General features: G+C 41.7%; 1 protein-coding gene across 1 annotated transcript; it reads right to left on the bottom strand.

The window, feature by feature from the left end:
• Nucleotides 1-1,171: 1,171 nt before the first annotated feature.
• On the bottom strand, nt 1,172-26,070 carry KHDRBS1 (KH RNA binding domain containing, signal transduction associated 1). Its single transcript, XM_020896135.2, has 9 exons — nt 25,399-26,070; nt 12,647-12,771; nt 11,364-11,480; nt 9,991-10,137; nt 7,183-7,316; nt 6,208-6,409; nt 5,646-5,713; nt 4,794-4,852; nt 1,172-2,520 (listed from the first exon to the last, which is right to left on the bottom strand). Exons 1-9 carry the CDS (start codon nt 25,778-25,780, stop codon nt 2,423-2,425), a joined length of 1,332 nt encoding a protein of 443 aa, XP_020751794.1. The 5' UTR covers nt 25,781-26,070; the 3' UTR covers nt 1,172-2,422.
• Between the last annotated feature and the right edge of the window lie 289 nt (nt 26,071-26,359).

Genomic DNA, 26,359 nt, shown 5'->3' with positions numbered 1-26,359 from the left:
TCAGACTTTGTGCCCAGGTTACATTACAGTTCACTTGTGATGGGCAGGATTATTAAGAGTTATGGCTAATTTATGCGGCAGCATATGGTTTTTCTTTTTACAGCTATTTTTATTAAACAAGTTTTGCAAAGTTTTAACATTAAAATTAACAGCTAAAGAATTGTTTATGCAAGTTGCTGTCACAGTTTATGTAAAAGAGAAATATGTGCTATTAAAATCAGACATTTAGGTTACCTTTGGTTTTTTGCGATGCATGTTAGCTTTACACATCCTGATTCTCTTGCGATAATTTTCCTTTAAAAAGGGGGGTATAGAGTGATCTCTTTTCATCAAAACAAGACATAATGCCCTGAAAGCTGACTTCAAACCATGGTTGAAAATTCAGTTATTTACACTTTATCACAATCTACAAATACATTTTTTTTTGTTGGTGTGTTTTAAAAAGAAAAAAAAATGTCCATCATGCACTGCTGCAGGCAGCTTGGCACTTCATACAAGAGGATTTTTCACCCCCGAGCAGTTTAGGTTGCTCCCTTAGGGAAGGTATGGGAACCCTAAGAATTAATGTAGAGGAGCGGAAACAGGGTCAACCAATTCCATCATTTCCTCTCTTGGTCTCAGAAGGTTCAGAGCCAGGCTTCACACCAGATCCTGCCCCAGCCCAGTTCTTTTATTAACAGCATTTCTGGGATTGGAAGGGAAACCCTTAAGGGCACCCAGGGTTTGCTGAATTGTCATCATCTAAAGACAAGTGCTATCCCTTTCCAAGCTCACAGAGATGATTTGGTGTCACACTTAGGGCGACCTAGGGGCTCTACAAAAGGTGCAAACTAGGGTGACTGGCACTTTAAATATTGAGGCCTATGTATGGAAACCAATCCAAGTTTTAGCTTAGTTTGATTCTTCTCTACAGAAATCAGAGCTTGTGATAAGGATTGGATAAAACTTCTTTTAACAACTTCCAGGGGGTGAAAAAGCTTTGGTTATTTTTAAACTAAAACTTAACAACTCATAAACTTTTTTTTTGGTAAACTTAAAATAAAATCCCCCCCAACCACTTTTAAGAATGTCTCCAACTTTTAACAAGCCCATTAACTTTAGAGTTAATTTAAGTTTATTTGAAAGAGAAAACTATTTTATTGTCCACCCAAAAAAATGACAATTCATCACATTTACTTTGATTAAAAAAGGACTAAACTTTATTGACAAACTGCTGCAGACATTTTGACATAAGTTTAAGCTACCTATTTAGGCAGACTTACACATGTAGCATTTAATCTTCCAAGAACAAAATGGGAGGACGGTACAAATCCAATTAGGACTTTAACTTATGTACAAAGTGGATTTTGATTCCTTTTTCATTCAGCTGCAGTGTCCCTTTTTATATCATGCTAGTGTTGAGACATACTTGACTAACTTCCTTGGGAACAGTTCAATATTGACAACCGTCAACTTAAGGATATCATCAGCTTTTGGCCCCAGTGTCCAAGTGAGTTTTTCATGGAGTGTAGGATCTCAGATGGACAAAATACTTTGTCTTTTGAAATACTGAAATGTTCATTATTAGAATTACTACTGAAAGGTTGTTCATGACTAAAAAGCTCTGCATCAAATTCAATTCAAGTGGCCAGCCCCTCTCCCCAAATCAACCTCTTTAGAAACTACTTCCCGCTAAGTATCTCTCAACACTGTATGCCTGGGGCTAGATTTCAAAACCCACATAATGAAAAATTCAGTTTTACGAACCTAATTTTGTTTTGTTTTTAAATCAATTAGCGTTAAAAATTGCATCAACTATTTAATTCATTAGGATCTTTCATATTAAAATTTAACCTTAAGATTCAACCGCCATGTGCTTTTTTATATAAAGGAAACATTTTTAGAGACATCTGAGCTCACTTTTACATGGTGGCACCTACTGCCGTTAACATTTGTGATTTTAAATCTTAAACAGCCCTGAATTTTGAAATGTAGCCTAGTTTGGGATTCTGCAACTACAACTTTACGGGATGCCTCAAATCAAAACTAAGAGAAAGTTAACAAGCCTTAACTTCAGAACCTTTAAGCAAGCAATGTCACTTTTGAAACTAACAGGTTTGTGTTTTTTTTTTTTACTCAACTTCTTTTTTATTATAAAAGGTACATTTCTGTTTATATTTAAACAACAAAGAAAAAAGCATCTACACACTTAAAAAATTAATTCGATATTCCTAAATCTATTTTAACTCATTTTAAAATACTACATACAGAAGCCAGAATGCAGAGTTAAGAATGGAGTAAGGTGGGGAGAAGAAGGGGACCACGAAGAAAAACACTTAGACAATTACTTGTCTGTTGTGGGTAAAGCAACAGGAATCCTGGGAGATACAAGAAATCAGTAACAACTTTGCTCATAACTGATATTTTCCCCTCATGTTTGTTTTTAATAACGTCCATATGGGTGCTCTCTGTATGCTCCCTTCACCGGCCTAGCTGGAGGGGCCTTCAGTGACGGCCTGGTCCCATTCCAGTCATCTTGGCCTGTGGGGAAAAGCAAGAACAGTTTATAAACCATGTGCCAATGGCATTTTGGAATGGGCAGGTGTAGGTCAGTTGGTAAAGATCACCAAACATGCTGCTTTGCTTCCAATGCCTTGCCACCTCCTTTGTGGTTCTTACTTTTTTACTTTGCTTGGCCCTCCCTCCCAAGCAGCTTAGGCAACTTCCCGGGTACAGGGCAGTTCTGAGTGGAAGGCCAGAAGGAAACAGCTCAGAAAGGACTTGGGGTGATGTCCAGGAAAGAAGCTGTCCACAGGCAACATGCATGATCTATACTCCAGCCCCCAAACCTGGGTAAACCCAACACCTTGCTACGGACAGCGAGGAAATCAATCTCACTGGGGCTGCAATGCCCTTTCCTATTTTCAAAGAAGGTCAGGAGAGAGCCTCAAGTACGGTGACAAGCTCTGGAAGTCTCCCAGATTGGAAGCGACAGAGGCAGCTCCCTCTCCATGTGACAGCAAGTCAGATCTGCCCGTGGAGAAGGATCCTCTGGCTCCCCGGGAAGAGCAAGCAAGGGCCACACTTCAAGAACCTTCCACCAGCACAGCTGGCCCACTGCTCTGGCGGTGGGAAGTACAATCAAATGTGTCAACAGCACTCATTAGGAGAATTCATTATCTCATTTTTGTGGAATAGTCCAGAAAAGCTAGACAACGTGACTGCTATCCTCAAATGGTTTTCCTTTGTGACGGGGAAAAGCCTATAGCAAAAACAATCATGTACTTTTAGAGTTGACCTCTCATGAACACGAGTTGTGTTTCTAAGTTTATTCTTTCCGCTCACCCCCAGACTTTATCCAGTCCTGTTATTTCTCTAGCTGCTTGAATTCACAAACATCTGCTTCCATCATTCTAGGTCTAAAACCCCTACATGGATGTAAAGTTGCTATCTAAGCCTGTTTATACCTCTAGTACAACAGATATGTCCATCACTTTCTAAGTGACTTCTGGGTACCAATAAGACAGTATATTTTTCTACTCTGTTTATAAAGGCAGAAATCAGAACAGATTAACCCTGGCAGCATCATACCAGGAGCACAAGGAGCAGCCTGCCTGTTTCAGTGCAGTCTTTTTTCTAGCAAAACAGAAATGTAATTTAGTCAAACACTTACAGAGGTTCCACTGTACTGCTCACGGATGATGGGAAATACCCTGGGGCAATCATACCACCCTTCTAAACAGTGGCATATGAGCAGAGCAGTGCAGTGTTACAGATGGCAACTGTCCAGGACCATTTAGCTAGGGCTGGTAAAAACTGTTCCCCTGGACAAGCAGCTTACTGGCTGCTACATACTATGCTGAGGAGGTGAGGAGTCTATCTGTGGGAACCTTAAGAGGCTCTTTCCTCTTTTCAGTAGGTATAAGGGAGAATGTCAACTACTATCTTAAATTGTCAACTGCTGAGTCCCTTGCCAAGGTCTCTGGACTTCCCACAAGTATCCTGGAAACACCTCCTATTTAAAAGGCTGCTCTCTCTGCATCTCCTGCCACATGGCACTCCCTCTGGGGCCCATTATCACAGGGCCATAACTGGCTCCTGAGGATACTTCTTGAGCAATGTGTTTTCAACCAGGCCTCAGGAAAGGCAGTTTGGTCCTGCTGCCATTCCAGCATCTACAGCAATCTTGGAATTAAGGACTAAGTTGAGATGTATCCAAGACAGTAAGGAAGCTGAACTGTCTCAAACTGGCTCCAGTCCCCAGTTTCTAATCTAACAGGCACTCTTCTTGCTCTCAAACTGCTCTAGTCATTAGGGCTCTTTCACCGAGCACTTCTTCTACACTGAGATGCTTTACACTGAGATCCAAAATTGTTTTTAAAAATGAGGTGGGTCAGAAAAGTTGCATATGATTCCATTCTTATTATCCATCAATGTGGCATAGGTATCTTGTAGCAAAGGCTCAGCAATATAACGCAGGTCTAGCCATCTCCCAGCCTAAAGCAGAAACAAAGTCAGCATCAGCCGAAAAGCCTGCTGCTCCAACCAGCCAACACGGACCTTAGCAGTAGTTTAGGACATCCGCTTAGCCAGCCAAGAGTAACAGCACACCTAACCCATTTCAATAGTCTTTCTTTCTGCTACATACCACACGATTTAAATAAGAGCAGGTTCTAGTGTCACATCAACATGTTGATCTTTTAATGAGGTTTCTCCTTAGGTGTATGACTGCCTGACCCCCAATAATCCAGTCACCAGCCTTCTCCTGGGCACTTACTTGCACATTTTGTCCCACCACAGAAATAAAGACATACCATATGCTTCATAAGAATCTTGAACCTCCCCATGTCCATAGTCATAATATTCTGAGTCCCTGAAAGCCAAAGACAGAGCATTAGAGCTATGCAGCAACCATGTTCCAGTTTTACCTCTCCCCCAAATGCTTCCATATGTCAACCATCTTACTGAGGGTGCAAAGCAAACCAAAAATGTTCATTCCACCCCAATCTCCAGACTGTAGAATATTTCCAAAACATGTATATACTAGATACTCATTTAAAAATTATGACAACTTCAGCAAAGAAAAATGAATAGTACACAATTTAAAGTGAAAAAGCTCAACCCAAAAGCTCAGTGTTAACCAGTGTACACACATGCATTCACATGGTTCACTGGAAGAGAATAAGCAAATATGAAAAGAACTGTCCTGTCCCCACTGCAGAATTATGAGAGGCCTTTCCCATCACAGTTAAGATACATATATACACATACACAAAAAAATGCTTTTTAAAAAAAGAGCAGAAAAGAACCTGAGTTAAGTAGTGGGAATCTAGTACCCTTTTAAACTTCTATGCAACTTTAATGTAGTTGTGACATTTTAAAATAACAAATCAAAAAAATTTTAAGGCATTTTCCCTTTGTTCCCATGTAGTCACAGCTAAGGAATTTTTCATATGCTAACCTCAGATTCTACATTATAATTTAAGATTCACAGTTATCCAAATCTGCAGATCCAAGTGTGTGCCTTACAGATGTTAAAAGCAGAGGCGACACGCTGAAAAGGTGAGCCATCTGCTCCTTAGAATTGTGCTGCCTAAATCTCTCAGTTCCTCCAACTCCCTCTATATCCCAAGGACATGAAACAGCACTTCCACTGCCTGACTCACCCTTGGCTCTGGCTGTAATAGCCTTCGTAGCCTTCATAACTCTGTTCTGCGTATGTATCATCATATCCCTAAAACAAAATAAAATAGAAAAAGTCAGAATCACACAAAGTAGGTAAGGTAATATGGAGGGTTTCTGAATGAACAGAACATGGAATTTCCCTCCGAAGTATTAACATCTGTTGCGGAACAGTCAAGAAAGAAAGAATTAAAAAAAAGAAAACGATTAATCAAATTAAAAAAACCCTTTCAGCTTGGGCAAAACAAGGTTCAAGGTTGAACTTAATCAGCATTATCAGTAGTAGTAGGGGGAGTCCCCTTAGTAAAACACTAAACATCAAGGCACAGCTTATTTCCTGTTTCATCTACATATGTATACAGTAAATCATACTTAAAATGGAAAAATCTTCTCTCATAATTTAACAATCACTGCAACAGAAGAGGGCAGATTCTAAACCTTATAGGCAGTTCCTGCCACCTACATCAAGGGCCAAGGCCCTGTGACTCAACTTCCTGTGATGACCTGCTAGCTGTTAAGAAATGGCACATTGTCCAAACATCTTACATATTCCTCATATGTCTCTGGCGCAGGCGGTGGAGGCAAAGGTATTCTCTGGATGCCTGCTGTCCGTGCTCTTGGAGCTGGAGCACCTCTCACAGTAGGCGGGGGTGGCACTCCTCGAGTCACAGTGGCACCTCTGGTGATGGCTCCTCTCACTGGTGTACCACGCACTAAAGCCCCCCGAGGTGGCCCAACGCCACGGCCCCTGCAAAAAAGAGTTTATTTCTTTTAAAGAGTTTATTTTAAATGGATATTTTTAATAAATAGGTCATGTTCAGACTTGTCTTAAAATTCTGGAGCTAGGTAGGAGATTTTATGACGCCTTCAAAACAGAGGAATGGGGACTTCCCTGGGGGTCCAGTGGTTAAGGCTCAGTGCTGTCACTGCTGTGGCCAGGGTTCAATTCCTGGTCCTAGAGTTAAGATCCCACAAGTTGTGCAGCACAGCCAAAACAAAACAAAAACACAGAGGAATGTGTAGGTAGGTAAAGGACCCATTCCGGAAGGTTCCCCAGGCCCAAGGTGGACATGCTAACATATTATTAGTGGAGAATCTCTCTGAAGAGTCTGAATAGTCCATAAAGGTCAGTCAGCAAAGGTAAAATTCTAAAGTCAGAGACCATTTAAAAATGATGAAAACTGTTCAAAAGTTAAAAAAAAAAAAAAAAAGTTTCAGCAGGACTGCTGCACCTGCTTACAGCCAAAGTAACCAAGATCTAAAATTCCACTTTTTTTTTTTTTTTGCTGTTCCGCATGACTTGCAGGATCTCAGTTTTCCTGACTAGGGACTGAACCTGGGTCACAGAAGTGAACGTGCCAAATCCTAACTACTAGACCACCAAGGAACACCCTAGAACTCCACTCTTGATGCAACATACACATCCGGAGACCCCTTCTAAGCTGGAAATAAGAGCAGCAGTAAGACAGACATGGCACTAGCAGTCAAATTTACATCCCATTTCTAGCTGTCTCTTTTTACCTGGGAACAGGTGGAGGAGGAGGTGCAGCTCCCCGGCCTCGCACTGGCACCCCACGTCCACGGGAGGGCTCTGGTACTCCATTCAAGTAGGAAAGCTCTAGAAATTGCTCCTGGCAGATATCATCCATCATATCCTGTGGATAAAAGATAATGAGAAGGAGTATTGTGCAACATCTCTACCTTCTGCTGAGAAGTCATCTAGCCCACATGAGCCTTGGATACGAAGAACAACTTTGAAAGCCCAGATGAAATCTCAGATTATTCATTCTCTGAAGTCAAATGGCACGCTACCTGTCACCTCTTTGAGGAAAATCTTGATGGTAGGCCCCTCATCATTCAGATGAAGTTCTTCATGATGTGGTCCCTGCCTAGCTCTCCGATCACTTCCATCCTCTATCCATGTATAACCTCCTTTCAAGCCATGCTGAACACCTGCAGTTCAGAACATGGCATACTCATACACATCCATTCTTGCAAACAGTTTCCTTTTCCTGGAATAATAAAAGCCACTACCATTAATTAAGCTCTACAGCTGGGTACCATATAATAAGCCTTACATAGGGTTTTCAGTTTAATCTTCAAAATAATCCTGAAGTAGGCAGATCTTCCCATCTGGGAAAACAGATTCAGAAAGCATAAAGCAATCAATATAAGGACAGACATAGAGCTAGTGAGTGGCAGATTCTATGTTAATTCAGAATTACTTATCTCCAAAATCTAGTCTCTGAATCATTAATGTCTCAATTAATCAATATATTATTGCCTTTTTGGGTCCACCTGAAGGACTCTAATTCTTACACGATTTAATCAAAAGTATTACCTTACCTCTTTTGAAAAACTTTCTCAAAAAAAAAGAAAAAGAAAAACTTTCTCTTGATGGCAGCTCCTCACTCCTCTTTTTCCCACGGCACAATGTAATTTTCTCTAAGCACTTATCACATCATTTTAAAAACATCTATCTGTCTTTCTCACTAGGTTATAAGCTCTTCAAGAGCCATTTCTGTAACTTCAGACCCAAGCATAGTATTCAGCACCTACCAGATACTTAACAAATATTTGGGATGACAAGGAAAACTGAGGCTCAAAAAAGTGATTATCCAAGATGATTCAGACAAAGCGCCTAGCCCAGTGCTCTTCCTACTGTACCAGTTTCTAAGGGGAAAACAGAAGGCTCTGGTCATGGATGCAAAAATAGGCTCATTTGTTTTCTTCACAAGGAGGAAGAACTGAGTCAAATGTCATTTGTAAATCTTCTCATATATTTCCTGATGAGAGTCATTCAGTCTCAATACTTAGTGCACTTTTATACATCCCAGGTGTATACACCTTCTAGAAGATTCTAGTCGCCACAGAGATGCTCCCTCTACCCCATGACTCTTCACCTCTTCCTACCTTACACATTTCTACTGCTTGAGACTCACATTAAAGAATCAAGTGACCAATGATGGGCCATTTGCTCAGATTTCTCTAGCTGCCATAGCAACACTGAGGAAACCCAGATCTCCTTGGTAGGCTTCTTTTTTAAAGACCCACTTACATGGAAGCCTTGAGATGTAGCTCTTTTCAGAAATATGCTGAGATTAATGATAAAGAGAAGATGGGAATGCCTCTGCAGTTCTTCAGAAAACGGATGACTCAGAATACTTCAATACACACCTCAAAGAGTAAAGAAGTCCCTCAAGGGAAAATTTAACCAGCTCTGAGTTTTTTCTAGGATATTTTAAATATGCTGTTTCAAGTTGAACATTCTAATGACGACATACTTAGAAGCAGAGCAGCTGCTTAGACATTTGAGACAGTGCTGGAATCCTTGGAGCTCAGCATTATAGAGACACACTGCCTATAAATTTTTGCTCTGCCAATTCTCACATCCTCTGACAGTTCCAACTCCCTCATTTTACATGTATAAGAAAACCAAGAAGTATGTATCACCTCTTCTCAGTGATGAAACTATAATGCTTACTCAATTCTAGTTGAATAGTACTCCAAATGCTTCCTAAGGTTCCAGAGTCATCTTTGGTTATTAAATATTGAACAGTAAGTAGTATGTTAACTCTGAAAACTACCAGGTCTTGTCAAAAGGCAAAAAGTCATCATTTCCTACTTATTCAAAGAATGAATAACCTCTGACCAGGTGGAAATAAGGAAGACAGGTAACCTGGTCTGTTCTAACTCTTCCAAGGCCTTAATTACATTCTGAAAGAAGCTATACACCAATCTGTTTAATGTCATCAACAGTTAAGCCTACAACCATCATGCCTCCTTCAAATCAACTTTACTTGAGTAAACTCCTCCAGGATACAGTCTTGAATGCACCCAGGTCAGAATTTAACCCACTAACACTGGAGGCCAGATAACACTTCTTGCTGCTTATCATCATCTAGACTCTCAGGAGTCTATGCTATAACTCCTTAAGTGCAGGGGGTTACAACCACCTTCATCATTTTCTTATCATAACCTCCTGGTTCCATACTAGCACCAAAATACTTAATTTATTGAAGACCTTGTTAAATCTTTGTTAACCAGATGTTAGAATGCAAGGCACACTGTAGATCCAAGATATTGACAAAAGATACTGGCATACAACTAAAATCACATCAGACCAGGAGTGGTAGAATGGCCTTGGGGCACAGTGGTTTGAGAACTAGGTACATGTAATGAACTACCTCAGAAAAATGAACATAAATGAAGAATTGGATATGCAATTTCAGGTTATGCAGAGACCCTGGTTAAGAACCCCTGCCTTAGCAATAAGCACAAGATCCCAGTTTCTCTTGCTCAAATGATACAGGATATGGATTTCCTTACTGGTACTAGAAACTTCTTGACTTCCTCCATAGCATGGGCCATAAGAGCATAAGCCTCACATGGGGGTCCAAAGACTTCAATGAAGACATGCAGATCCATATTCAAGTGGGCATATTTGGGGTCTCCACCTTTGCGCAACTCTTCCTCCTGTGGAAAAATGCACAAAAACATCATTATCATTTGGACTATGGAGAAAATGACACCTTTACCATTAGGCCAAAGGGACAGTAAGAAATGACTCCAACACCTAAAAAAACCCCAGTAAAGTGCAAGAAAAAAGTAAAACAAACTCTGGAGTATAGCAATTTACACAGTCTGCTAAACCTGCAATTGGTCTGCTGCTAAAAGCTAACCGTTGTTCTGAATGGCTGGTGTATTCATGGGAGCTCTTATTAGAAGGTACAGAAGAGACAAACTTAATTCCAGTCTCCACTCAGATAACAGCTGTTTGCCAAGCATCCATCCATTCATTCATTAATTGCCAAGCATTTGCTTTTATTAATAAATCCCAGGTAGAGCTGTTAATCACCAGCTCTTCTGATCTGCTTGCATAGAGAAGGAAAAAAGTCAGGACAGAGAGAAGAAAATTTCATGTACACCTCATTAAATAGAGTCTTATACTTCAGCTCTAATTGTATTCATCCAGTGAGAAATGTTGGGAGGAAAAAGAAGAGGGTCTGAGAAAATGTTCATCAATTAGGCTGCATACAAGGAGGCCTGAAACAGTAAGTTTTTAGGCTGGAGCAGGTTATGTCTCATCTAAAAAGCTGATTCTAGAAAGCTAAGACTATTCTATTTTGGTGGGAAGTTTCTCCACACTTAGAAACTCTGAGTATAAAGAATACGGGGCTATGGCATGGGAAAAAATAAGCTCTGGATTCTATTGTCAGGATTACTCATGGTTCCTTCTGTAACATCTTCTTTTAGCACGCCTCACATTCCAGCTGGCTATAAAACCAACCAGCCAACTAATCCTCAAACTCACCTGCACTCACAACACTACTGCTCACACTTTTCCACACTAACTGGAAACAGAATGCTGTTCACATTTTAGTGTCTTTAGTCTGGGTTTCAGTACATTCAGCCTCCCCTTCCAAGTTTTCCTAGATAAACTTATTAAGGCCAAAGCTGCTACTGCTATTTCCATTACTACACAGTGAAGTCAGAAAGAAAACAATTACCAGGGCATATCAAGGTTCTTCTGGGGTTGCCAAAGTAAATTAACTGGTCTATAATCTCTCACATCCCATGTAAATTTAAGGGAATCACTTTCAGTACACACATAAGAACTAGCTTCCATAAGGTATCCATACTGGACTCTAGGCTACTGGAAGGCATTAGGGTGTCTTCTTGCCTCATTAATATGAGCTTACCTTGGCTTTGTCTCTCATCGAGCCCTTTCCCAACACAGAAATCTTTGCACCAGTCTCCTCTTGCAGTCTTTTGATTGTATTTCCTTGTGGTCCAAGGATCTTTCCCACAAAATTGAACTGATAGAAAATAAAGACAGATTTCTAAATGTATATGTTCCTATAAAATATTTCTACATGTATTATTTATCTTCAATAATCCTGTAAAGTAAGTAGAGTACTAACCATTCCCATTTTACTGAAGGATATACTGAAGTGGTACTGATAAAATTGATTAGCCAAAGGTTATACAATTGGAAAGAGGCTTCCTGGGTGGCTCAGGAGTAAAGAATCCATCTGCCAATGCAGGAGATGCGGGTTCGATCTCTGGGTTGCGAAGACCCCTCGAGGAGGAAATGGCAACCTATTCCTGTATTCTTGCCTGGAAAATCCCAGGGGCAGAGGAGACTGGCAGGCTACAGTCACTGGGGTCACAATGAGTTGGACATGAGTGAGCAACTGAGCATGGCATGGCACAAAACTGCAAAGTGGCAGCTCTAGAACTTGAATTTCCTGATGCAGTGTGGGGCTCTTTCCATATCATCACACTGCAGCTCTTTGTAATTTAATAAACACAGACGTTTTTAAGGCAGTTACTTCAGAACAGAACAGACATATGGTACCCTTTGGTAGTACTGGTCTGACTGACTAAAACTAGTTGTTTTCAAAAAAAACAAAAAGGAGTAGTAGAAACCATTTATTTAAAAGTGAAACTTTGGGAATTCCCTTGAGGTTCACTGGTTAAAACTGTGTGCTTCCACTGCAAAGGTTACAGGTTCCATTCCTGGTCAGGGAACTAAGATACCACAAGTGGTACAGCCCAAATCAAAAACAAATAAGAGCAAAAAAACTTTGAGTAAGAAATAAAATTAACTTATTCATTGTGTCACAAGGATTTGTGTTGTATTTCCTTCATTTAAACTTCAGCTCAATCTTTTGACAAAGAACAATTAGGGTTCAATTTTTTTCCTTTAAACTTGGAAGCTAAACAAACATTTGAGAAGGAAATTCCTTTTTTTATAATAAAAAGATGATCATATTTCCTTCCTGGCTATAGCTATGCTATCAGTTATGGACCTGTATTTTCAACTGCTAGATACAGTCATTACAAGTATGGGACAGAACCTTTACCAGGTTCACAATCTCTGTAAATCTTTTGTTACAGCCTGTCCTACAAGACATACCACATACTATATACTCCCATACTACAAAAACAACTCAAAGAAATGAGGCACTCTTTCCCTTACCTTGGGATACTGCTTGACAGGTATCAGAACCCTCTCCTTCAGCTTCATGTTCTTGTGAGAAAATAAATCCAAGTAATTCTCCTCATCGTCCTTTTTTGAATCCCCTTTCTGAATCTTCTCAATTTCTGAATAGGACAAACAGAAATTTAATTTAGTTTTGTTCTTTTAAATAAAGGCAAAATTCTGAGTCTACTTAAAGCCGTAAGATGGAATACTGTGTAATGAGGCCAAATATTAATGAACAGTTCAGATGAATAGTGCCTTAATTTCAAATAGAGACAGCACCGAAGCTAGATGAAGTTGACTAGGAAACCGAAAGCCTGCTTCTTTTTATTTATTTGGATGTGTTGCCTCTCAGTTGTGGCATGTGGATGATCTTTGAGTCATGTGGGATCCTTCACTGCACATGACTCTCTAGTTTTTTGGCTTGCAGGCTTAGTTGCTTCACCACATGTGGGATCTTAGTTCCCTGACTAGGGATTGAACCCACATCCCCTGCATTGGAAGTCTGGAGTCTTAACCACTGGACTACCAGGGAAGTCTCAAAGCCTCCTTCTAATAAGGGTAGTTTGCTCTTCCACTTTCACCTGAAACCGCTACAAAGACAGTCAAATGTTCTTAAGAACAGGCAGGAGTGACATGAGGAAATGGGGATTAAACAAACTGGAAAAAATTAAAATCTGCATCAAGAAAAAGTACAAAACCATATCTTTCTTCTTCTTCTTCTATTCACTTATTCTGGCTGCACTGGATCTTTGTTGCTGCACCTGGGCTTTCTCCAGGCATGGTGAGCGGGGGCTGCTCTCCAGTGGCAGGGCTTGTGCTTCTCATTGCGGTGCTTCTCTTGCTGTGGAGCACAACCACAAGGTGAATGGGCTCAGTAGTCGTGCTGCACAGCCTTAGTTGCCCTGAGGCAAGTGGAATTTTCCTGGACCAGGGATCAAACCCATGTCCCCTGCACTGGCAGGTGGATTCTTAACCACCAGACCACCAGGGAAGTCCCTAAAGTTCTATCTTAATGAAGAGACAAAGTTAATTTAAATACACAACTGAGAGTCCTATTAAAATTTTTAACAGTAGTGCTTTGGATAGTAGTAGTCCTTAAAAGTTTGAAAGACCTGGGTTTACTCTGCCACTCACTAGTTGTGTGAATTCTGAAAAGTTTAACTGCTCTGATCTTTGATGTCCTCATTTGTAAAATGGAGGCAATATCTACTTCAAGAGGTTGCTATAAAGACAGAATAAAATAAAATGCAGGGACTTCCTTGGTGTTCCAGTGGCTGGGACTCCTCTCTCCCAATACAGCAGGGCCTAAGTTTGATCCCTGGTCAGGGAACTAGATCCTGCATGTGGCAATGAAAAAGATATTGTATGCCACAACTAAGACCTGGCACAGCCAAATAAAAAAAACAAAATATGCAAATACGCTAATTAAAGCCCATTTCTTTCTTTCTGCTTTTCCTTTTGGCCATGTAGGATCTTAGTTCTGCCCCCTGCAGAAGTCCGGAGTCTTCATCACTGGACCACCAGTGAAGTCCTAAAAGCACATTTCTTAGGAAGTGTTTTAATAGCTACTTAACGCTCTCTAGCCCAAATTCACTCAGTGTCCTAAAGGAAAAAAATGCACCAAGGTAATTTTAATTCACAGGTTAAGACAGTTTCATCAGCTAGAATCTTAGTATCCCAAAAGATTCCTATCACTAGGGAACTCTATTCATTCATTCAGTGATTCCAAGTGTTTGAGTGCTTCCTATGGTGAGGCACATGAAGGGACAGATACAGGTATGATCACTAAGCACCATGGAAAACTTACTAAGGGCCAGGCACCTGGCCCTGTAAAGTATAGGAAAAACCACACAACCAGTCAGACATGGTCCCAATCTCCACTATGTCTATATACAAGGGGTATACAAAGCTGGCAATGAAGAAGAGTTAACAGCTAACTAGTACTAACAGAGTTAGTTAGTTAGTTAGTACTAACTAAGGAGTACTAACAGAGATGGGGGCAAAGCATGGAGGCAATGAATACCAGCAACTAAGATGTTATACTATGGTCCACTGAGAATAACAAAAAATTTATACGTCCTAAAATCAGTGGAACACTCTAACTAACACAATGTTCTCCTTATACAACATTTCCAGTGTTTCTATCTTCCATATTTTTAAAAACTTTTTGGCCATGCCGAGGGCATGTGGGATCTTAGTTCCCCAAGCAGGGATCCAATCTGTGCCCTCTGCACTGGCAACATGGAGTCTCAACCATGGGACCAGTAGGGAAGTCCCTATCTTCCATAATTTTAAGATAAGGGTTCTCAAACTTCAATATGCAGCAGGATCATCTCGACGGCTTGTTCAACTAGATTGCTGGGACCCAATCCCAGTCTGGGATTGCATTTAGGATTGTGTTAGGAATCTGCATTTAAAACCAGTGACCAGGTGATGCAGATACTGCTGCCCTAAGGTTCACACTTTGAAAACCACTAGTTCAATATAAGGGCTTCCCTTGTGGCTCAGACAGTAAAGAATCCGCCTCAAATGTGGGAGACCCAGGTTCGATCCCTGAGTCAGGAACATCCTTCGGAGAAGGAAATGGCAATCCACTCTAGTATTTTTGCCTAGAGAGTTCCATGGACAGAGGAGCCTGGCGGACCTTCAGTATATAAAGACATAATACTTCAAACACATTCTGCAAATCTAAACCTTTAACAAACTTTTAAAATAATTGTTTAGACGAAATCTAGCCATGATGTACACAGATGAAGGAAAGTTACTAAGACTCACAGAGTTCAGAATTCCAAACTGAAGGCTTCTCTGTTTATTAAAAAACCTAAATTGAGACGTTATACACTATAGAACCGTAAATGACAGTGCTCTTTGCATTCCTACTTTTCGTTGCTTGGAGTAGAAAGCAAATTTGACCTTACAATCCACAGACTAAATGCTTCATTCAACACCCTATTTGTTTACTGTTTCACTGCCTGTGTATCCTGACCTCCACCCCTTCCCACTTACTGCTAATATTAACTTTGCAGTCACTGGTTTTGAGCTACCATCTCTGAACACACCTCTTCTAGAACTTCTGGGCTGGTAAACTGGGTACTTAAAATCTTCAAATGTCCTTTAGGAACAAAGATGCCACATTTCAAATCAGAATACACCACGGAGGAGCTTCTAAAAATGTGGAACAAGTTATATACGTCATCTCATCTATGTCTCTGTGTGTTCTAACTGCTGCCATCTACTTAGGCCCTTCAGCTGTACTTTATACCACTTTCCGGAAACTTTAATTGGTCAAAACAAGAAGCTAAGACTCGAAATCTGTTAATCTGTATTCCCACAGGAAGCAGGGCTGCAAAAATTGGACCCAGTAGAAAGGTTTAATATCAATGAAATGTGCCCTGTGAATATAAGGCCTTTCTAAAAGATGGATCTAGGACTTCCCTGGTGGTCCAGTGTTTAAATAAGACTCTCTGATCCCAATGCAGGGGGCCTGGGGTTTGATCCCTGGTTGGGCAACTAGATTCCACACACCCCAACTAAGACCTGGCACAAACAAATGAAAAATAATAAATAAGCAAAAATTTAAAACACAGATCCTTCTGCTATGTTTTGAATGAAGTAGATTTAATTAGGATCCCCTTGTCCATTTACCTTACAATTTAAAAAATAGTGTTAAAGCATTTCTTAGAGAATTTTGAGAACAATGATTTAAATAAAACAGGACTGAAAAGACAAATCAACCAGAGGGTTAACCTAGAAAGCAAAAGAAGCAATTTGAGCTTTCAAAGAGGGTCACCTTCCACTTTTGGAAGGGGAAGGAACAATCCTTTACTCAGTGCCTACAATGCATCAAATTCTATACAAATATGACCCCATTTATACTCACACATTACTGGGTGAAGCAGCTGGTACTATCCCTATCTCACAACTGAAGAGACAAACTCAGAGATGTTAAATCTCAAAGTCAGAAAGCTGCTGAAGTAGTACCCAAACAAGGATTAATGCCCAGGCTTTCTCTAACTTCAAACCTCATGCTTTTATTATTGCCTCTCAATAGGGAGAGGGGGGCACACTTTATTTAAGCAAAACAAGAGCTGATTTTGTAAAGTTTTGGGAAGTTCAGCTTATACCCCCAGACACTGTCATCCAGCTAAATGCAACAAAAGGGCACTATCGACACCTCAGATGTTTTCCGCTGCCTGATCTTTTTCTTTTTCAATTTCTCTCCTTGGTCTCACTGCTTGCGGAGAGCTAACAAGCAGGCTGTAAAGGGAACAGGAAAAAAAAAAGGTGAAGCTTCCTAAAAATGCCTTACCCGCAGGCAAAAGTACTTCTAGACAATCTTTGTGAAACTGACTCCTTTAAAAGATCTTTGCTTGGGTCTCTGGAGACCTTGGATGTCCCAAGAGTCAAAGAAAGAAAAAGTATCCTGTAAACAACACAGAGAGGTGACCCGTTTGGTTCAGAGTCAGATGCTGACCATAATCACTATCTTACCTTTTTGGGTTTCCCTTTGTCTTTATAATGAGGATTATCCTCACTTAACAGGTGAACAAATCCTGCCCAACATCACAAAATTAATGACAGAGCAGGTATTTAAACCCAGGTTATTCTGTATGTCAGTTAGCAAATTCAACCGGACTTGTGGCATTTCTTCTACTCTTCTACTACAACTTAATCTTTCCTTTTTTTTGGTAGGCCTTAATACAACCAGACTGTAAGTGCCAAAGGATGAGAACTGCTTTTTAAATGTATATCTGAGAGGAAAGAACCTGAGTTTTGAAGCTAAACAGAACTGGGTGTGAGTCCCAACTCTGCTACATGCTTGCTGTGTGACCTTGGGACAAGCTGTTAAACCTCAGTCTTCCTTCTTACTTTTAAAAAGGAAGATTTTTTTTTTTTAACAGAAAAAAGATTTCATGAACAGAAAAATATTAATACTAGAGAAGTTTGAAAAAATTATATAAAGATTTTATCAACTGGACTGGCTTAACTAAAAATGACTATCATGTACAATCCATTAACTGAACATTTAATAAATGCTACAGAGAGCAAGACAGTCATGATTTTCTGACTAAGGCAACCAGAGATAGTGTTTCTAGAAGGGCAAGATTCATAGGGTACCTGCTCCAAAAGGTCAGGAGTCATGCCTCCTCCATACTATCAATGTATTCAGTTCAAACATCTACACAATAACAACGCCACTCCTTCCCCTGTTATCAACAATTTCTGGACCACTTCATCACTGAACTATCTGCCACTTATAATACAATGCCTAATAGACAACAAGCATCCATAAACATATATCAAATTAAAGAAATATACCATTAACATTCCCAACTTCCCTTAACAATTCATATAACTTTACTACTCCCAAGTTTATAGCTCTCTGCCCTGTATCCTGTTGGTAAATCCTTTTGGATTCACAAGTCCAGTAAGTTTACTTTGTATAAAGCCACTCCATTCTTTTCATTTTTTGAATTACTTATTATGTAAAGCAAGAACACAGAGCTATAGATTTTTAATTTTATTTAGGGTCATGAGCCCTTACAGACTAGCTCCCCAGAAAAACAGATACGGTATTTCACAAACAATGTTGACTAAGGGTGGGTACTGGCTCAAAAAAAAAAAAAAAAAATCCTTCAAAACCTGAGTTAAGAGCCCTCTAGAAAGTAAGTGAAGTTGCTCAGTCGTGTCCAACTCTCTGCGACCCCATGGGACTGTAGCCTCCCAGGCTCCTCAGGCAGGAGTACTGGAGTGGGTTGCCGTTTCCTTCTCCAGGGGATCTTCCCGACCCAGGGACTGCAGCAGGGTCTCCCGCACTGCAGGCAGACGGTTTACTGTCTGAGCACCGGGGAAGCCCAAGAGCCCTCTATATTCTCATATTCCAAGATAACGGCAAACTCTATCATGGCCTATTGCCCATGGTCTCCCAAATCTCTTTCTTAGGGTACAACTTACAGTTTAGGGCTTTTTTTCCTTTTAAAAACAAAACAAACAAACCACTTTATCTTAAGACAATTGTAGATTTACATGCAGTTTTAAGAAATAAGAGATCTCCTATATCCTTCACCCACTACTCTCTGTAACATTTTGCATGTCTATAATACAATATCATGACCAAAAAATGCAAATACAATCTACTGACTTTATTTGGATTTCACCAAATTTGGATTTGCATGGACATATGTGTGTCTGAGCGTGTGTGCTTAGCTCCATGCAATTTAATCAGATTCATGTGACCACCACCAGGGTCAGTACAGAACAATTCCAGTACAGCACAGAACACAAAGATCCCTCATGCTACACTTTTATAGGCACAGTCACCTCCCTTCCTCTCTCCTTCACACTGGCAATCACTGATGTTCTCCAACTCAATTATTTTGTCTTTTCAAGAACGTTAAATTAATGGAATTATACAGCATGTAATCTTTTGAGATTGGCTTTTTCATTCAGCATAATTCTCTTGAGGGAATTCCTTGGCTGTCTGGTGTTTAGGGCTTGGTGCTTTCCCACCAGGGCTGGGGTTCAATCCCTGGTCAGGGAATCTTACAAGCTTCGAGGCTTGACCACCACCCCCTCAATTTCTGGAGATATCTTAAGTTGTTGCATTAATTAATAGTTCATTTCTTTCTTTACTGTTGAGTAGTATTTCATGGTATGGATGTACCACAGCAAAACTAGTCATCAACTGGACAGATATGGCTTATATCCAGTTCTCGGCTATTATGAACATTCATGTACAGGAATTCCTATGAATGTGAGTTCCAATTTTTCTGGGATAAATGCCCACACGTATAATTGCTGAGTTGTATGGTAAACACATGTTGAGTTTTGTTAAAAACTGCTTTATCTGAAATTTATGCATGCTAACAATATTTTAGTTAATTTTGCTGGCATTACATGTTCCATAAAAACAATATTATACCACTTGGGTAAAGCCTTACGGGACTGACCTTTTCACCTAACATTAGATTTCTAAGATCTCTCCATGTTGTGGCATTCAGCTATAGTTTTGTTTTTTTTTCCCAGCTATAGTTTTCATTTTCACTGCTGTGTTAAGTATTTCATTTTGAAAATTTCTCAGTATCTAATCAATGATGAAATAAGGTACACCATTTTATTACTGAGGCACTCATGAACAAAAGCTTGAGCATATTCCCAATACATTTATACTTTCCTAGATAACCAACCATGAAGTTGTTGCAAATGGTAAATTCTGCCTCTTTCTTCCCTAGTATTTATATTCATACCTACAAGACATCCCTCAGTGTCCCAAGAAGATTGGTCCCAGGACCACACCCCCATACCAAAATAAGAGGGTTTCAAATACCTTATATAAAATGACATAGTACTTGTAGATAACATACACATACCCTCTTGTATACTTCTAATCATCTCTAGATTACTTATAACGTCTAATATAATGTAAATAGTTGTAAATACAAGGTAAACCACTGCAAAGTCAATTCTTGTTTTTTGGAAATTTTGGAATCCCCCTACCCATGAATATTTTTGATTCACTGTTGGTTGAATTCACATACATGAAGAAACTGTGGATATAGACAGCCATTATTTGGTCTATAGTTCCTCTGCAATTCCACTTTTTGGGTTTAATAGGTCTTGCTAGAGGTCTGTACAATCATAGCTACAGTTTTTCCAGTTGTCATGTACAGATGTGAGAGTTGGACCATAAAAAAGGCTGAATGCCGAAGAACTGATGCTTTCAAATTATGGTGCTGTAGAAGACACCTGAGAGCCTCTTGGAGTACAAAGAGATTATATCAGTCAATCCCAAAGGAAATCAACCCTGAATTCACTGGAAGGACTGACAGTGAAGCTCCAATATTTGACCACCTGATGTAAAGAGCTGACTCACTGGAAAAATTCCTGATGCTCGGAAAGGCTGAGGGCAGGAGAAGGGGCTGACAGAGGATGAGATGGTTGGATAGCCTCACCAACTCAATGGATGTGAGTTTGTGCAAACTCCGGGGTTAGTGAAGGATAAGGAAGTCTGGCTGAAGCAGTCCATGGGGTCACAAAGAATCAGACATGACTTAGATGTATTTAAATACATCAAAAAAGATGTATTTCTATAGCAATTGCAAATTAAATACAGAAATTAACTATTTTGAGGTTTCAATAGGTTTCTGTTTGGAAAGATTCTGCGCTGACGTGGTTTTTTTTTTGCCTTGCCATGCTGCATGCAGGATCTCAAACCCATGCCCTGGGCAGTGGAAGCAGAGAGCCTTAACCACTGGACCACCAGGGAAGTCCCTGCACTGGGTGCTTTTGGAAAATGAACTGCTGAGTATCCTTTCAAGATCATCTGGGGATTGCTAATCTATTCAAAACGTTCACTTATTCCTGAGTCATTTATACTGACTTGTATTTTCCCAGTTATAAAAAGTAGAAAAAGAACACTGATATATATAAAAACATCTTATGTTTATTATGTAAGTATGTAACACAAATAATATGATAAATTGTTTCAGGAAACAAGCATGGGTACCCTGAGAGTCCTTGTACATCTGCAAATGCATTTAATTGTCATCATAGTTGATTATCAATTTGGCTAATATAGATGTCTGTATTCAAAATCTAAATCCTTCAGAATTGTGTTGATATTCTTCCATCATGCAATGAAGATGAATATTTATTCACCAACTATTTTGTAAGAGGCCACCTTATGCAGTATTCATAAAGAAACAGAAGATACAGCCGTCAACAAAGCAGACAAAAGATCCCTGCCCTGATAGAGCTAACATTCTGGTCATAATGGAGGAGTAACCAACAAGCAAACACATTAACTACAACATATGGTGCGTCAGATGCCGGTAAGTACAAAATAAGGTTAAGCTGGGAAAGGGAGAGGGAGGGCTGGGAAGGCAAGAGTGGTCTGGGTCTTGTGGCACCTCTTGGGAAATGGGCAGAGTTGCGTGGAGGAGTCACAGTCCCAAGTGCTATGCTCTCTGGGTTTCCTCCTTCTTCTGTGTCTTGGTCTTGTCACCTTCACTGATCTGTTGGCTAGACTATGATATGTTCAGATTTTCTTTTAATATTTTAGCACACACACAAAATTTTTTGAGTACAATTTTATTATAGGCACTATAGTGAGGAATGGGGGAGTGGTGAGCAAAGAGGTTTAAGTGTGAGGATCCAGACTTAGACTGACTTCAAATCTTCCTTATGCTGTTTATTGATTTTGTTACCTTAGGCAAATTACTTAATCTGCTTGCCTTGGTTTCCTCATATGTAGAAATAAAGATAAGAGTAATAAGAGTAAACTTCCTCTTAGTAAGGTTAATAGTTGATGTAAAGTGCTCAGACCAGTGTCCAGCATCTAGCATAGTGTTAGTCATATTTTCCCTACACATAGTATCATCACAGAGTTTAACTACTATTGTCTTCTCAGTCTCATTTCCTCACAATTGGTCAACTTTACTACAATCCCTTTTCCAGATCATTCAAAAATATCTTAAAGTAAATTAACTATACTCAACTTAAAAAAACCTTAAAAGCTGGGTCCAACATATATCAACATTTATCCATTCTAAGAGTCTTCCCGGGTACATCAGCTGGTAAAGAATCTGCCTGCAATGCAGGAGACCCAGGTTCAATTCCTGGGTCTGGAAGTTCCCCTGGAAAAGGGATAGGCTACCCACTCCAGTATTCTTGGGCTTCCCTGCTGGCTCAGACAGTAAGGAATCCGCCTGCAATGTGGGAGATCTGGGTTTGATCCCTGGGCTGGGAAGATCCCTAGAGGAGGGCATAGCAACCCACTCCAGTATTCTTGCCTGGAGAATGCCCACGGACAGAGGAGCCTGGCGGGCTACAGTCCATGGACTTGCGCAGAGTCGGACACGGCTGAACCACTAAGCACAGCGCATGCGTGCTAAGAAGTATTCACCTTTCCCAAGTCAGTTCTCTCAGTGAGCCAGCATTACCTCAACCCCCTTTCTCCAATTAAAATTCAATTTGGTTAAAGAAAAAAAGACAAAAGAGACTCAGATGTATGGAACAGACTTGTGGACTCTGGGAGAAGGCGAGGGTGGGATGTTTCAGGAGAACAGCATTGAAACATGTATATTATCTAGGGTGAAACGGATAACCAGCTCAGGTTGGGTACATGAGACAAGTGCTCGGGCCTGGTGCACTGGGAAGACCCAGAGGGATTGGGTGGAGAGGGAGGTGGGAGGGGGGACTGGGATGGGGAGTACATGTAAATCCATGGCTAATTCATATCAATGTATAACAAAAACTACTGTAATGATGTAAAGTAATTAGCCTCCAACTAATAAAAATTAAAAAAAAAAAGATAAATAGATACTAGGGATGTAATGTACAACATAATAAATATAATACTGCTATATATATGAAAGTTAAGAGAATAAATCATAAGAGTTCTCAAAAAAAAAAAAAAAAGAAAAAAAGACATAAAAAAGCTTGGGACTTCTCCAGTGGTTAAGAGTCCATCCTGCAATGCAGGGGACCCAGGTTTGATACCTGGCCCTGGGAACTAAGATCCCACAAGGCACAGAGGAATGAAGCTTATCTGTGGAAACTAAGACCTGACACAGTCAAATAAATATATATATTTTTTAAAAGTGAGAGGGGAAAAAAAGCTCAAATTAAAAAAAAAAAATTAAAGCATGCTCTCTTGTGACAAAAGTTAAGCAGTAAGAGAGAGGTGAAAATTTTATGTAACTTCTAAGGATCAGGCTTCCCTGGTGGCTCAGATGGTAAAGAATCTGCCTACAATGCAGAAGACCTGGGCTCAATCCCTGGGTAAGGAAGATCCCCTGGAAGAGGGCATGGCAACCCACTCCAGTATTCTTGTCTGGAGAATCCCATGGACAGAGGAGCCTGGTAAGCTACTGTCCATGGGGGTCACAAAGAGTCGAACACGACTGAGCCACTAACACCTTCACTGTAAGGATCAAGTTTTTGATAGCTATCCTAAGAAATCATATTCTACCTAAAAGACTAGATTAGCACTGACACCTGATGTGTGCAGAATGGCAAGAAAAATTTTGCGTTTTCATCCAAACTCATTACCATGAATTTACAACTAGGAGAAAACTGATGGCAAGTTATTATCTAATGATTATAGGTCAAAACAACTGTGCCAGAGCTTTTTATACAACATTTAATCCTCACAACTCACCACCCCACTTCACAGATGAGCTTAGTGAGATTCAGAGTTTCCCAAGAGTAGATGACTAGTCAAGAGCTAGAATTTCAAAACCAAGTCAGCACCTTACAGTTCTAAAGTTTATTTTATTCTCACACATTTAACCTGGACTGATTGAAGATGCAAGAAAATAAAAATAAGATCCAGTCAACTTTTAGCATTGTCTGAGGTTCTTGAACCTATATGTACTTGTTTTCAGATTCAGACAACTGGTATTTGCTATATGCAAGACAATATGAAAAACAAAGATTAAAAAAGCTTTCCTTGCCCTCAAAGTTTGCCAGAAGAACACAATGAACAGTAATGTTTCAAACAATCTGACTGTGTTACAGAAGAGCAAAGCACAGAGTTGAAACCGTAAGCAGTTTATTTAAATGCTATTCTTGAATGTCTTGGGCTTTGTTTACTGTTTAAAAGATTTCCTCTAATGTTGGGAGATAGAGAACAAACAGAGGGGAAAGGATATTTTCATATGGGACCTGTCCATTATTTCAATCCTGCCAGAGTCCAACTACTCACTCAGTGTTGGAAGGTTTTGGATTTGTATCTGCTTATAAAATTTAGGTATCATAAGACACTTACTAAACCGTTTTAACAAGGAGAGAGGGCAAAATAGGCGGCTTTCGGGAGATCAGAGCTACTAGATGATGGCTAGTTTTGCGCAAAAAAGGAGCGCTAGTCTACAGACCGAGAACAAAGACTACTATTCCTTATCTATTTCACTACCTAAAAGAGCGGGGGAGGAGGCCACGCAAACTTATGTCAATTTTTTCCCCCAGCTGATTGGGAATGCCACGCAAACCATCCTTAAACCTCCCTCTATCACCCCCTTTCACCGTCTTTAGGTTTATTTTTTTCCCCTGTGAGTGCAGAATACACATTATAAAATAAAGGGGTCAAAAACGTCTGGTTCGGCAGCAATTACCATCTTATCTGCCGAGGTCGGAAATATGATTCGGAAAACCTCAAGCTCGGATTCCCACAGGTTGCTCCTGCCTCCAAGCAACTCAAGCTCCAGTTACCGCTAAGTCCGACCCAGCCCCGGCGGCCTCGGCGCGCTGGACAGGGCACCCCAGTCTCACCCCATCTCACCTCGCCCCCCTCCCTCTCACGGTCCCTCCCGGCTCAGGCTGTCTTCACCTCCTACACTCTCAGTTGAGGCGCCGACCGCTACCAGCGATCAAACAAGCTTCCCCTTTGGGGGAAGGGGGAGATGAAGGTTCCTTTCTGGAAGAATCTGAGCACTCGGAACGCAGGGCAGCTGCGAGGGGAGGCAAAAGGGTCGGCCAAGGGGGCGGGGAACGCGGCATCTATCCATCAAGATCTTTGCGCTAAGAGATCGCCAAGTTCCCTCCGGGCCTCCACTGCAGCCTAGAAATTCTCCCTCGCCCTCTGGGCCGGGATGGGAACGTGGAATCTTAAGCTTCCGAAGATGAGAATGAGAGGAGTCCACGACTGCCTGGGTCCTCAGGGGAAGCGAAGCAAGAGGAACAAAGCCGCTACCACCCATGCCCCCGAGTGGCCGGGGGACCCAGAGGGATCCCAGACGCCCGCTTACCTGCCGTCAGCAACTGCATGGCGTGAGTGAAGGACGGGTCGAGCGAGTCCTTCTCGGCCATGAGTTCGGGCAGATACTTGTTCTCGGGCTCCATCTTGACGGAGGCAGTGGCTGAGGGGGGCAGCAGCGGGGTCGGCGCTGGACCGCCCACTGTCGCGTCGGGACCGGTGGCCGAGGGCGGCAGCAGCGGTGGCGGCTGCGTGGCGGGCGAGGCCCGGGCGCCCCCGCGAGACCCTCCTCCACCTCCCCGGGACCGGTGAGGCAGCGGCGGCTGCCGAGGGGGCGCCTGACGCACGGAGGGGTGGGCACCTGAGGGGTCCATGGAGCCGCTGCGGCCCGAGGACCGGCTCATGCGCGCGGCGGGGTCGTCCCGGCGCTGCATTGGGAAGGATGTGCGACAAAGAGGTCGAGGAAGCGACGCGTCAGCGGCGGAGGCCCGAGCGGCGGCGGCCCAAGCGGCGGTTGGCGGGGGTGGGAGAGCGGGAGCGACAGCGACCGAAGCCGACCCGAGCGACCCAGCGAAAGAGAGCACCGGAAATGAGGCGGCGCGCGTGCGCAGCCAGTCACCGGCACCGCCCTTGGGTCTCTCCACGGAGAACAAAGTCCCCGGTCTGGCCACGGCGCCTGCGCGCCGCCGCGGAGTCCGAAGAAGTCGCCTCCCCGCTCCCCTTTTCCCTCCGAGCCCTCCAGGCCGGGGACTTGTGCGCGTGCGCGGGAGGCCGCGGGCTCCGTTCGTTTCTTTTCCACGTGACTCGGCGCTAGCGGGACACGTGTCTCCTCCCCCTTCTGGCCGAGGGCGCGGAGGGGGCGGGGGCTGTGGAATGTCTTTGTCTGCGCGCGAGCCCGCGGAGTGTGGGGCGGGAGACCTGTTACTCGCGGGGCCACGCCTTCTCCAACGGCTGAGCTGGGGGTGGGGGGGGGGCGGTGCCTGTACTCAGTGGGGTGGGTCAGGGACGGGTTG

Source organism: Odocoileus virginianus, chromosome 30 (genome assembly GCF_023699985.2).
Source record: "Odocoileus virginianus isolate 20LAN1187 ecotype Illinois chromosome 30, Ovbor_1.2, whole genome shotgun sequence".
Taxonomy (NCBI): domain Eukaryota; kingdom Metazoa; phylum Chordata; class Mammalia; order Artiodactyla; family Cervidae; genus Odocoileus; species Odocoileus virginianus.
This window is presented reverse-complemented; position numbering and strand designations above follow the sequence as displayed.